The following is a 13078-nucleotide window of genomic DNA, read 5'->3' as shown; positions in this document are numbered from 1 at the left end:
TAATGTTTGGTAGAATTTGCCATTGAAGCCATCTTGGGCCCAGGCTTTTCTTTGTGGAAAGATTTTTAATTACTAATTCAATCTATTTGTTACCCATCTGGTATTGTTTAGAGAGATTCTATCAAATACAATGGACCTAGGATATATATAACTTTGCAACAATAGTAATAATAACTAAAAATATGTGTGTGGTTACATAGATAGATATGTGTGCATATATATGTATAGGAAGGCACATATGAATATACAAATGTGCATGTATAGGTTCATCTGTAGGCGTGTGTGTGTGTGTATTCATGTGTGCTGCATATATATTCATATGTAAAATAAAGCACATAGGGGCACAGTTATAGATACTGCCTAGACATAATTAAACACCTCACAGGATTGGTTTACTGGGTTTAAGGGCTTAGAACCATAGTCTTATGGGGCAACTCAGTCAGTTGGCACAATATAGTTCATAAAAATAATGTTCTACATCCTAGTTTGGTCTGGAGTCATAAAAGCTTGCATGTGGCCATCTAAGATAAAATTATTGGTCTGTTCATCCAGAGAAAAAGAGAAAGGAGGAAAGCAAAGACTCAAAGAAGAAACTAGTCTACAGGACTAATAGTCTACATGAACAACGGCCTCACCATCATGAGACAAGAAGAACTACGTGGTCCCTGGCTACCACTACTGACCGTTCCAACCAGGGACACAATAAATAGTCCCAGATGGAATGGGAGAAAAATGTAGAACAAAACTCATATTCCTGAAAAAAAGACCAGACTTACTGGACCAGTAGAGACTAGCGGAACTAGACTATCACCCTGAGATACCCTTTGAACTTGGAATTCAAACCACTCCCTGAGGTCACCGTTTAGCCAGATGACAGATTGGGTAATAAAATAACTAATACCACCTGTGAGTATTGTGTTCTTCTAAGTAATCATCTAAGTGAAACCAAATGGTAAACATTTGCCCTAAACCAAAAATGAGAAGGGCCAATGTGGAAGCTGGATTAATGGAAACAGAACAACCAGAATGGAAATAATGAGAATGCTGACACATTGTGAAAAATGTAACCAATGTCAGTGAACAATATGTATATAAATTGTTAATTTGCTGTGTAAACTCATCAAAAACACAATAAATAAAATATTTTTTTAATTCCTAACATGTAGTGTATATTATTGTTGTTAGTTGCCGTCAAGTCAATTCAGACTCATGGACAACTCCACATGTGTCAGAGTTGAACTTTGCTCCATAGTGTTTTCAAGACTGTGACCTTTCAGAAGCAGACTGCCAGGTCTGTCTTTTGGTGCACCTGTGGGTTGATTTGAGCCACCGACCTTTTGGCTGGCAGTCAAGTGCTTAACAGTTTGGGCCATCCAGGGACTGATTCTCTCTGTATATAAAACCAAACCCGTTGCCGTCAAGTTGATTCCGACTCATAGCGACCCTACAGGACAGAGTAGAACTGCCCCGTAGAGTTTCCAAGGAGCACCTGGTGAATTTGAACAGCCAACCTTTTGGTTAGCAGCCATAGCTCTTAACCACTATGCCACCAGGGTTTCCTATATATGTATACATATATGTATGTAATCTTATAATCTTGTGACTATAATAGTTATATAATACCTTGCTCCTATTTTGGCATTTTCTTTTCTTACGTTGCTTTTTTCTGATTTCTAATAGAAAAACAAGAGGAAAAAATAATGTGATCTTACAAGTAAGCAGAAAATATAGATATACACAGTTTATATAGCTCCTCAACTCATCTTGTAACAACTGTTGATCCTTTCTCTTAGACCAGAAGATCAATTCAGAAGTTATTAGAATGGGAAAATAACAGATTATATCACAAGGTAAGAAAGTTTAAGCAAATAAGTGCCCCATTTAAAAAAAGTTTTTTTTATATATTTGCATTTTAAATTGGAAAAAAAAGTACCAAATGGAAATTTTTCAAGTAGCAAAGGAATGAATTAGAGAACTAATACTTTTTAATATATATTCTTTACAAGGATTTTTAAATGTTGTGTTTTGTATCTTATATTTCTTCTGGATTGTTTTCAGTGACTTATTCAAGAGGTTGTAATTGGTTGTAGAGGTTGTAATTGGTATAACTTGATATCACAATACTTAATACATTTTACTTTCTTAGCTTGCTTTGCACTGGAAGTTGACTAAAAGGAAATGTGAAACTAGCAATATGATGGAGTATGTAAGTATGCTGCTGTTTTTCATTACATGATTTAGATTCCATCCTAAATATAACATTTTATTTGATTTATCGTTGTAAGATTTTCCTTCTACCTTTTTTCTCCTCAGCCTGAACTTTGTCAGGTAGAACCTAGAGATTTCCACCTTCTTTAAATTTGTAGCCAACATAAAATATCTTGAAAGCTAGCAATGCTTTAGATTTTGCATAAGTCTCAGCTAATATGCTCGAATGAAAAACATTGCACTGCCTTAGTCTCCTTTTAACACAGGTGCAAACCTTAGTATATGGTGATGGGAATAGCTACTCTGAACAAAACATTCCAAAATATAATCTTGTAAAAACTTGCATAAGATATGAATTGACTTTGGATTTCTGCATTCATTTCATACTTCTGCCTTTTCTTTTTTCTTGGCTAACCTTTAACTTTGAGTGAAGTAACTGTAAGTTCTAAATATTTTACTGAAGACTATGTGATCTTAGTCATAAAACATAGATTCACATATATTCAATGTGATAAATTCAGCATCATTAACATTCAAAAGAATATTAAATTTCTCTAAGTTCAAGTTGGAAACCCTGGTGGCATAGTGGTTAAGTGCTACAGCTGCTAACCCAAGGGTGGGCAGTTCAAATCCGCTAGGCACTCCTTGGAAACTCTATGGGGCAGTTCTACTCTGTCCTATAGGGTCGCTTTCAGTCGGAATCGACTTGATGGCACTGGGTTTGGTTTTTGGTTTTAAGCTCAAGTTGCTGACGTGTAGCATATATTTAATAATAAAATATTCTGTTTGCATCTCATAAATAGGGATTATTATGGTATCTTTCTCCTTTGAATAGTTTTAAGGAAAAAGTACAAATGACCACAAATCTAAAATCTACTGTAGATAGAACATTAAAAAATAGATTGTTTTTATTCTGTTTCCAAACTTGTCTATCATTAAAATGTTTTAATCAGTCCATTTGGATACTTTATTATTTTTCACAAATAACTTGTAAAAGATAGTAATACTCAACCAATACCAGCTGCTTTAATTGAAAATTACATACATTTAGATAAAAGTATCTTATCTGTTTAGCAAATTTTAATCCCATTGCGAAAAATGGGAGGGGCATAATAATGTAATAGTGTTTGCTTTTCTGAACCTAAACAAATGCTTATTGTAAATCAGGCAATAAAAACTATTTGCTACCCAACCCAGTGCCATGGATTTGCTACAGTAAGTGGTTATATTTGCTAAATTTATTTTCAACCTAAAAATAATTTGTGGTAAGTTCTTCATATAACCCTGTTTTATATATTTCAGTTACTTTATAGCACAGGATCAAAATATAGTCCTGTGAGAAATGATCATAGACTTTCTAGGTTATACATTAATTATGTTAAATGAAAATCATTTTATCAATATATTCGTGTTTCCTTTTATTTTACAGGTAATACTAATAGAATTCTTACCAAAATATCCCATATTCCGACCTGACTGAGGAATTTTGTTCAGTCACTTCTGTGTTACCTGTCATTTCCTACCCTTAGTGCCTTGTAGATGATTTTAGAATGAAGATGGTCTCTTTTTGCCCTGTTCAGATTATTCTTTATAATGGTAGAATATTCTCCTTGCTCTTTTGTTTGTGTTAGTTTAAGAAGAAAATTTGCACATCTTTTTTATGTTAAATGAGGCTTGTGTTTTGCACATTTAATTTTTAAATAAGTATACACTGACACATATATATGCATATATATATATATATAGTTACCACTAAAGATAAAACATCAGTGCTGATGTTAAAAAAAAAAAAAAAACTTGTTCTAGCATGCTGCCTCTTAATTTTCATACTATTTCTAATTATGCATCATTTTTCTAGGCTACTTATGCTCTGTAATCCCTCACTGGGTATATTTAAATAAGCTTTTGGTAGCTTTTAGAAATGTTTTTGCTCTAATCTGCTTTTAAGGAACATTCAAATAAGAGTACCTGTTTTGTCCTGCACTTTGCTAAATTATCTCTTGTGTTAATGGATAAAATATTTAAACATCTAAAGACTTGTAAATATTGTCTCTGCATAATGTAAAAATATGATATGCCATGGTTTACAGAATGTAATATTACTTTTAATGTATTGCCGACAATTCTGCATAGATTTTAATATGAATGATGTTTGCAAGCATCCTTTTGAATGTATAGGCTGTCAACATGCCATTTTATGGCAGAGCCATAATAAGCATGTTAAAAATGTCAGGTGTAGGGCAGGATTGCCCTTTGTAACAAGTGGATTAAAATTGAAGTTGTTGTCTCAGATACTCTGTGTTGCACCCGAAACCAAGAACCCCCCCCCTTTTTTAATTTAATTCAACAATCCCCGTTTTGTCCCCCACTCCTGCCTCCAAAAGAATTCCTTTGGCATCTGACGTATTTCACAGCTTTACCATCCTTCATTTATTTCGCCTTATGTATCCTTTTTCTCATCTGAAAATATACACAGGTATGCCCTTTAAGGTGTATTTGGAGATTTTAAATGTCCTAGGAGGTGCCTATTCCCCTGTGAAAGCCACTGCTAACTCCCTTTTGGAATTCTGATATTCTGCTTTGGGAAAAAGCTAATTGAGAAGCTGCACCTAAAGAAGGTATGGTAGCTTGTTCATAATTGACAGAATATTCTAAATCCTCTTTTGGGGATCTTTTTTAAACATTTGGTATTATTAATGAAAGAGAGAAGACAAATGTTTAGACAAAGGTATTTTTACTTATAAATTCACCACACATGTCCATTTCATTGCCGTGTGGGTATTTCTCTTCACAGTTGAGTGAGAGTACCACACCCTTATTCTGCTAGTATTTAAAATTTTAATGTAATTAAAGGTTTATATCATGTTAATTCACATGCAAATATATGCCTGTATGTAGGCATTATTTGTAAATCATAGTGCTAAAAGTAAATTAAAAGTATCTGGGACTGAATAATATTTTATTTGTCATCGTTTATTTCTTTTAGTAAAACTTTTGGGCAATATTCATCCCAGTGAAGAGAACAATCATTTCTTCATACAAGGGCAAAACTTCTTAAGCCACTTTAAAAATGTATGCCTAATTTGGAATCCACAGTCCTTGACCAGTAAAATAAGGGAAAAAGAGGCACTATTTGATTTGTAACTATAATTGTTTGCAAAAAAAAACTTTCCCACCTTCCTCTGTGCAACACCATTTTCCCTATGCCACCCAGCCAGCTAAAATCTCTATTAATATACTGTGTATAGCTGCAAATATCATGTGTCTACCTGCCATAAAATTGAAAGTGTATTTTTATAGATGGTGGAAACCTTTGAAATGTATACAAGTGTCTTGTTTTACAGCTAAGATCAGGAAAAAAATTGTATCTGTGGTTTATGTGCCAGCTGATGCATCAGATCTATGCTTCAAACTGTGGTATTTTATTATCAAAATTGATTTCCAGTGTAGTACAAAATTTCTAATTATCACTGATACAAGTGTCAACCATTAAAATTTCATTTTTTCTTCCTGTAAACTTAGAATTTGGTCATGTGGTGGTCATAGTAACTTTTTCTACCATGTATAAATCACACTTGGTTTTTGCTGAAAGAACAGCAGGAAGTGGTGAATTGTTTCCATTAAACAAATATTGAGACAGGAATAGATTGCATCTGGAAGTGACAAAGTATGATTCAAGTAACAGTAGTAGTTGTCATATAAACCATTTGACAGCATAGGTAAACATAAAAAACAGACTCTAATCACTCTTAAATATTATTTTATTGTTCATTATGCTAGTCGGCTCATGTTATTTTCTTGAACTACCCAGAAAACACTCAGTTTTCTTTTTTCTCTATTACTGCTTTTTCAAAGTATGTTTCCTTGGAAGGGGCTGTTTACCAGTCAGATATTTTGGAATGCTTTTGGGGATTTGTATTCCTTAAATAAAATTGGCAGCAGCAAATGCTGAAATGACAGAACACACTGTGGTAATTAATTCCTCCCCTTCAGGCTTTTTTTTTTTTAATCCTAAGCATAGATCATATTTAGATTTTTCTTCCATCGGTTTAGTAAAATATTTTTGTGAAAATTGTTTTTAGATTAATGAAAGTAATTTTGAATTTCTTTGTCACATAATATTCCTTTATGAAGCCTGCTGTGGTAATTTCCAGATTAAATAACATGTATTTGCCAAAGTATATAAATCTCACAAGGCTTTGACCTTACAGGTTAAAAGTGTTCTCTAACTTTCTTTCCTCTTTGCATCTCCATCTTCATTGCCCTTTTAAACACCTAAATTGTGAATAAAATAGAAAAGGCTCAAACTCTTTTCAGCTTCACATTTATAGTGGTGGTTTAGGCTCCAGAGAATAAGGACTGTGATGCCTGATGTGTGCCACTTCATCTTCATTCCAGTCTGGGTTTCACTCCTTATTTATAATTTGTGTTCTAATGCTTCTCACTTGGCCCAAGATTCTGGATTAATACATTAGCCCAACTGGTCATTTTTAAGCTTGTTTTGTCCAGAAAGCCAATAGCATGTGCAGTATTAATAACAAATATGGGCAAGTCATTTACAGATTTATTAGCTTCATCCTGGACATGTCCTCTACTCTGTATTCCCTCCTACGCTCTATGTTGGAGTCCCTGGGTAGCACAGATGGTTAAGCGTTCAGCTGCTAACTGAAAGATTGGCAGTTTGAATCTACCCAGAGGCACCTCAGAAGAAAGCCCTGGCAGTCTACTTCTGAAAGATCACAGCCATTGAAAACCCTATGGAGCACAGTTGTGCTCTGACACACATGGGATTGCCATGAATGAGAACTGACTCTGTGGCAACTGGTTTGGGTTTTGTTTACCCTCTGTGTTAACTTAGGAAAGAGACCGTTATAGTCAAACTTTAGAAGTAGGTTAAGAGCTCGGCTGCTAACCAAAAGGGCAGCAGTTCAGATCCACCAGCTGCTCCTTGGAAACCCTATGGGGTAGTTCTACTCTGTCTTATAGGGTCGCTATGAGTCGGAATTGACCCGACGGCAACAGGTTTTAGAAGTAGATGGAAAAGTGCCTTGTCTTTTTTGAACAAAGATAACATATCATGCTGAAGGAAGCAGAGTGAATAAATTAGTATATTATTAGATTTAAAATCATCCTTTTCAAGTAGATAAAAGAGTATTACATAGCATATTATAGTTCTTTTATTTTTAATTAAAGCTGTTTCCTTGTTTTCCCCCTATCGTGATATATTAGCCCTCGGCTGCTAACCAAAAGGTCTGTGGTTTGAACCCACCAGCAGCTCCTCGGAGAAAAGACCTGACGATCTGCTTCCGTAAAGGTTACAGCCTAGAAAACCCTATGGGACAGCTCTAGTCTGTCACATGGGGTCACTATGAGTCCAGATCAAATTGTTGGCACCTAACATCAGTCAGTCACATGAACTTGTATACTTTGAATACTAGTAAAAATTGGAAGGATGATGGTGTGTTTGAAGTCCTGTTAAGATGCACTTATTTATTGCACATACTATTCATAGTATTATGACCTGTAAACACTCAGCAAACTGAATTAATATTTATTTTAATACTCTACCATTTTTTAATAAGTCTACTCTTATTTTTTCATAATTTAAGTTCAATGACACTTGTAAGCCTTTGAACAAATAGGATTTTTTCAAATGTATGAGAGCTTTAAGAAAATCATTAGCATCCTTATTTTGCTTACAGAAAATAAACTGCCACTTAAATAAAACTTCACTACTTGAACATAAAGTCCCAAAACACTATTTCATTAAGATTTACTATTGGACTTAGGATATAGAAATCGTGCACACTGATTAATTGGAGCAGTTTCACATAATGGAAATACTTTTTTGCTAATTTGATTATAAGATGCTCATATTCATTTAAATTAGGTCCTCTTGTGCCTATAAATTTCTTCTTTTAAAAAAAACTTTTGCAAGAGTTGTCACATTGTTCAGACTCCTTAAAATGGTGAACTGTTGGAAAATTTTCTACAGAAAAGAAATAGGCTTTGCTAATACCCGTTCATGTATTACATGACTGAAATTAATTGAAGGATAAACACACACACACACACACATATCTCATTAACCTTATCTTGCCCCAAATTATTCTTTCCTAATTCTGAGCTGGTCTTTTTGTTTTGATGATGGCAACCTGAGAATATGGTCCATTTTCTGTGACTATGTCAAATAAATACTGTATGAGGAAATGATCTAATATTGTGTCCAGGCATCACTTAAATTACTTCTCAGTATCTTCATCTATAAAATCAGAAGACAGGAAAGTACAGATCACCTAACATTCTGTAATTCTAGGAATCATTAGGAAATTTTTACTCTGAAAAAGATCAGAATGATTATTCTCAGATGGACTACCCTTGGTGGAAACACTCACAGTGCCTTGCACTTAGTAAAAGTTCCATATTTGCCAACTGACTGCTAGCTGATGTGTATTCATATCACAGACTCAAAGAACCTGATGTCTCCTAGACCTCAGCCTCTCCATGGTGATAAGAATGAATGTAGTTTCCTTAGGAACCAAGGACTAAAGGCTGTGGGCGTTGCCTCTATGGAATTTGACTATGCGGCTACCAGCTGGTATCCTGGCAAGAGTTATAGCTGTGACAACAATGGAGACACGAGAGGACCCACTTTGACATTTATGTGATAAGAGTTTCATAACCTATCCAGCATCTGCTTCAGTGTGTTACCTTCAAAAAGATCTTTTGGAAAAAAATTGATAATAGTAGATGGAAAGGAAAGTGGTATTGCATTCAAACCCAAGTTACTTCTAGTTTAATTCTTAGCTCTCCTGCTTGATTCCTCTGTACCTCATGTCTTCATCATTGAAGTGGGGACAATAATCTGGACCTACCTCACAGGGGAATTGAGGATTTTTTCATATATTAGTGTGCTTTTGAAGTAGACTGATAACACTGGATATCTATCTTAATGGTATGATTTCTAAATAGATTCCTTTAAATCCATGTTGTTTTCTTTCTCAGTCATAACCTACAGAATGAGTGCTGCAGTTAGTCTACTTTGTCAGTAGCAAATTTTGTTATTAATTTCCTGTGTTAAACATGGGTGATTGTGTTAATACTTGATTTAGGGAGGAAGAGCAGATGGTTCTCAATTTGGGGCAGATTGGAGCATCCTTGAGCCTTTTTCAATATTAAAAAAAATGTACTAGAAATCATATTTACCCATAATATTCCTGCTGCACAAGTCAACTAAAACATGGAATTTCCTGGCATTTTGCTTATTTAGTTTTCCAAGTTTATCTGTTAACACTGGTTATCGCATGCTGATTAGCAGCTATGACTGGCAGTTATGCCTTTGATTAATGAAAAAAATTGAGAAAGCTTGTTATTACATGCAATTTGATAACTAAAATACTTGAAAACATGGAGGGGATAATAAATAGTGAAACTCTTGGGAGCCACTGTAAAGGAACTAAGATTATCTGACCCTCCCCACAGATTGCTTACTTTGTCCCTGAATAATGAAATGCTGGATTGTGGGGTGTGTGTGTGTATGTATGTCTTTTGCCTGGCTTGGGCTACATAACTTCAGGTTAGAATTTGCCTTCCGTTTTTTTTTTTTTTTTTCTGTTTCAGGATGATATGACTGAGCTAATTTATTTGGATATATATGTATAAATGATATATACACACATAGGATTGCAAATGTAAAAAGTGTTATAATTTCATGTTCTAGTGTTGGACTGAATATCAATTTCTGAGTCTGTTAAAATGGTTCTGTGTATAAACTCAACATGATGAGTCAAGGCAATAATTTCTCAAATGTTACTGTTATTCTTGTTTTTTTTTAATCTTGGCTTAATTTTCCATTTTTCTAGTAAGCAAATAGTGTTTAAGATTGTTTTAATGCCTGGACTTTGAAACAAGTTACAAATATTTGAAACGATATGATCTACAAGCTAATTTATCACCCTTGGACTAACCACAGACAAATACGAGTCTTGGCTGCAAGAACAGGAAATCCACATAGCTAGAAAGTGGGCATTAATCAAAATATCTAATTGAAAAGTCTAGGATTTTTATTTTTTGGCAGAGGATTCCTGTTGGGACAGCTTTACCAGAAAAAGAATAGTGGACCTGTCCATCCAAAGCAAGAACATTCATGCATCTTGTATTATTACGTAGCCTGTGGAATGAATTCATTTTTCTCCCTTGAGTACTGGAGTGACTCCTCTGAGAGAACTCAGCCTATATACAGCTGTGCCAAAATGAAGGACACCTGCCTCTCTGAAACTTTCACTGCTGCTTCTGTCATTGTTCACTTGTCAGATATAAAGTTTTATTATCTCAGGATGCAAAATTAAAATAAAGTGGAAATCGATGTTAATGAAGTAAAGTGTGTTTCTTTGGTGCATCTTCCTTCCCTTCTCTGTTTTTCTCATTATAAGGTGAATACTTAAGGTTTCCTTTTAAAAATTGTGTATTGCATATTGTCCTTTCCCACATTTGCTACTATTATGCCTGACCCTGTAAGTAATTCACGCTATATGTTGGCTTTGGGGGACTTTGTTGTGCCCAATGTTTGGCATTTGGCTAAGTAGGAAGTTGGTTCTAAGCGACTTTGCATTCAGCTCTGCATGCCTACATGTGAACTATAAAATTAAAAATAAAGTTCAAGTAGCCGAGGGCAGTTGTACCTTACTAAGCATACATTTTTAGTGCAAGGACTTGTTGAAATGTAAAGCTACTTGACAAGTTTTGACTCTGTCAGAAGACTGTAAGAAATTCAAGTGTTGACATCTTCTACTTGACTTACTGCTCAAGTTGATTAAATTTTTAAATGTCAAGTTTTTAAAATTCAAAAAAGCATAACAAGAAAAGCTACTTAATGTTTTCCAGCATGGCACCAACTAAGCGGTAACTCTGAGATATCAGACAGCTGTCAAGGAGTGGGCCTAGAATTTTAACTTTTCACTGACTATGTATTTTTTTCCCCTTTTCATTACATTTTCATAGGAGGCTGTGACTACAATATCTTATCCATACCTTATATTTCATGGTCATTATCATGTTTGATGAATGCAGAATATTCGTTCCAGTTGAGCCTTAATTGCTTCATCTGAAAAAAAAAGGTGTATTGGCAAAGAAATGGAGTTTGGACAAAATGATCTCATAGATTGTAGTTCCTGTATTCTGTAATGATAGGATTTAAACATTTCTGCATTGAGGACTTTTGGACAATTCCCAGGTTTCTACTAACAGAAGTATCAATGGCTTTGTACAAATACCTTTTACTTGGTTCGCAATTATTTCCTTAGAGTAGATCCCATAAATGGGATTGCTAGGTTAAAGTGCAGTCTGACTTTTTCATGTCTTGATGCATATTGCCAAATTGCTCTCCATTAAGATTTACATTGCTAATTATATCACTATTCGCAATGCGTGTTTCTGCTTCTTGGCAATGTTGGGCTCCTTTTTTATTAACTTAAGAGAAGTAAAATGTATCTAATAATGAATTTAGTCTGCCTTTATTTGTAGTGAGGCTGAATTTCTTTCACGTATGGTTTACAGTTTGCAGACAGTATAGCATAATTGTGAAGATAATGGGTTTTGGTGTTAGACCTGAATTAAGCCACTTAGTAGCTCTTCGACTTAAGAAGCCTTGATGATGCAGTAATTAAGCACTCTGCTGCTAACTGTAAGGTTGGCAGTTCCAACCCACCAGCTGTTCTGCCAGAGTAATATGTGGCAGTCTACTTCCATAAAGATTACAGCCTTGGGAACACTATGAGACAGTTGTATTCTGTCCTGTAGGGGTCGCTATGAGTCAGAATCAATAGATGGCAACAGGTTTGGTTTGTTTTTTTTTTTTTTTTTTTTAGCTCTTTGACCTAGAACACGTTACTTAACCTAAGTCTCAGTTTCCTAATGAATATCACCGTATTGGTAGTATCAAATTATTAATGTTCTTGTGAGGATTCAATGAGACAATACATGTAAAATACTTAGCCCAGAGCCTGGCACAAAGCAAAAATTCAGTACATGTTAGATATTTTTATGTGATTTGAGAGTAACAGTGTATTAGAATGAAGAGAACACTGGAATGGGTATTGTCTTAGGCTAGGTCCTCTAGAGAAGCAAAACCAGTAAAGCATATAAATATGCATATAGAGAGACTTACATATCAAGGAAATGGCTCACGCAATTGTAGAGGCTGGAACATCCCAAGTCCGTGGGTCAGGATAGAGGCCTCTCTTGATTCACGTAGCTGCAAGGGCTGGTGAACCCAAGATCTGCAGGTCAGACAGCAGGGCTCTTGCTCACAGGCTGCGAAGAATGACGAATCTCAAGACTGGCGAATCTCAAGATAGGTAGGCGAGACTGCAGGTAAGCCGCTAGCTCAAGTCCCAAAAATTGGAGGTCAGACCAACAGGAGCCAGCTGTAGGATCCAGAACAAGCAAAAGCCCATGAGCCTTTGCAGAAAGCCCACTTATATTCAATGCAGGCCGCACCCCCAAGGAAACTCCCCTTCAACTGATTGACTACTTACAGTAGATCTCATCATGGAGGTGACCACATTATATCAAATCTCATCACGGAAGTGATCACAGGATCATATGACTGCCAGACTACATCATAACTGCCAAACTACTGTGAAGCATGGCCCAGCCAAGTTGACACACATCCTTAACAATTACAAGTATTTAAAAAATAAAAATAAACCAATATTCTAGCCCTACCTCTTCCATTCATTAACTGTGAAATCTTAGGCAATCTGGGATACAGTTTCTCTGCTTTGAAACGAGAAACTTCAAGGACCTTTAGTAGTTTTTCCAGTTCTAAAATTCTATACCCATATCATTTTATCATGTAAACATATTAGGG

The 13078-nt window shown here is 35.2% G+C and overlaps 1 protein-coding gene across 1 annotated transcript in view; it reads left to right on the top strand.

Moving 5' to 3' along the window:
• The window catches only part of CHIC1 (cysteine rich hydrophobic domain 1), a 72544-nt gene extending 68668 nt beyond the window's left edge, over positions 1-3876 (top strand). The window contains exons 4-6 of the mRNA XM_049873329.1: positions 1794-1850; positions 2147-2206; positions 3638-3876. Coding sequence (XP_049729286.1) covers positions 1794-1850; positions 2147-2206; positions 3638-3688 — 168 coding nt within the window. The 3' untranslated portion in view covers positions 3689-3876. The remainder of the gene's footprint in view (positions 1-1793; positions 1851-2146; positions 2207-3637) is intronic.
• Positions 3877-13078: the final 9202 nt, after the last annotated feature.

This window comes from Elephas maximus, chromosome X (genome assembly GCF_024166365.1).
Source record: "Elephas maximus indicus isolate mEleMax1 chromosome X, mEleMax1 primary haplotype, whole genome shotgun sequence".
NCBI lineage: Eukaryota > Metazoa > Chordata > Mammalia > Proboscidea > Elephantidae > Elephas > Elephas maximus.
Note: the sequence above shows the minus strand (reverse complement) of the source record. Positions and strands in the feature narration are given on the sequence as shown.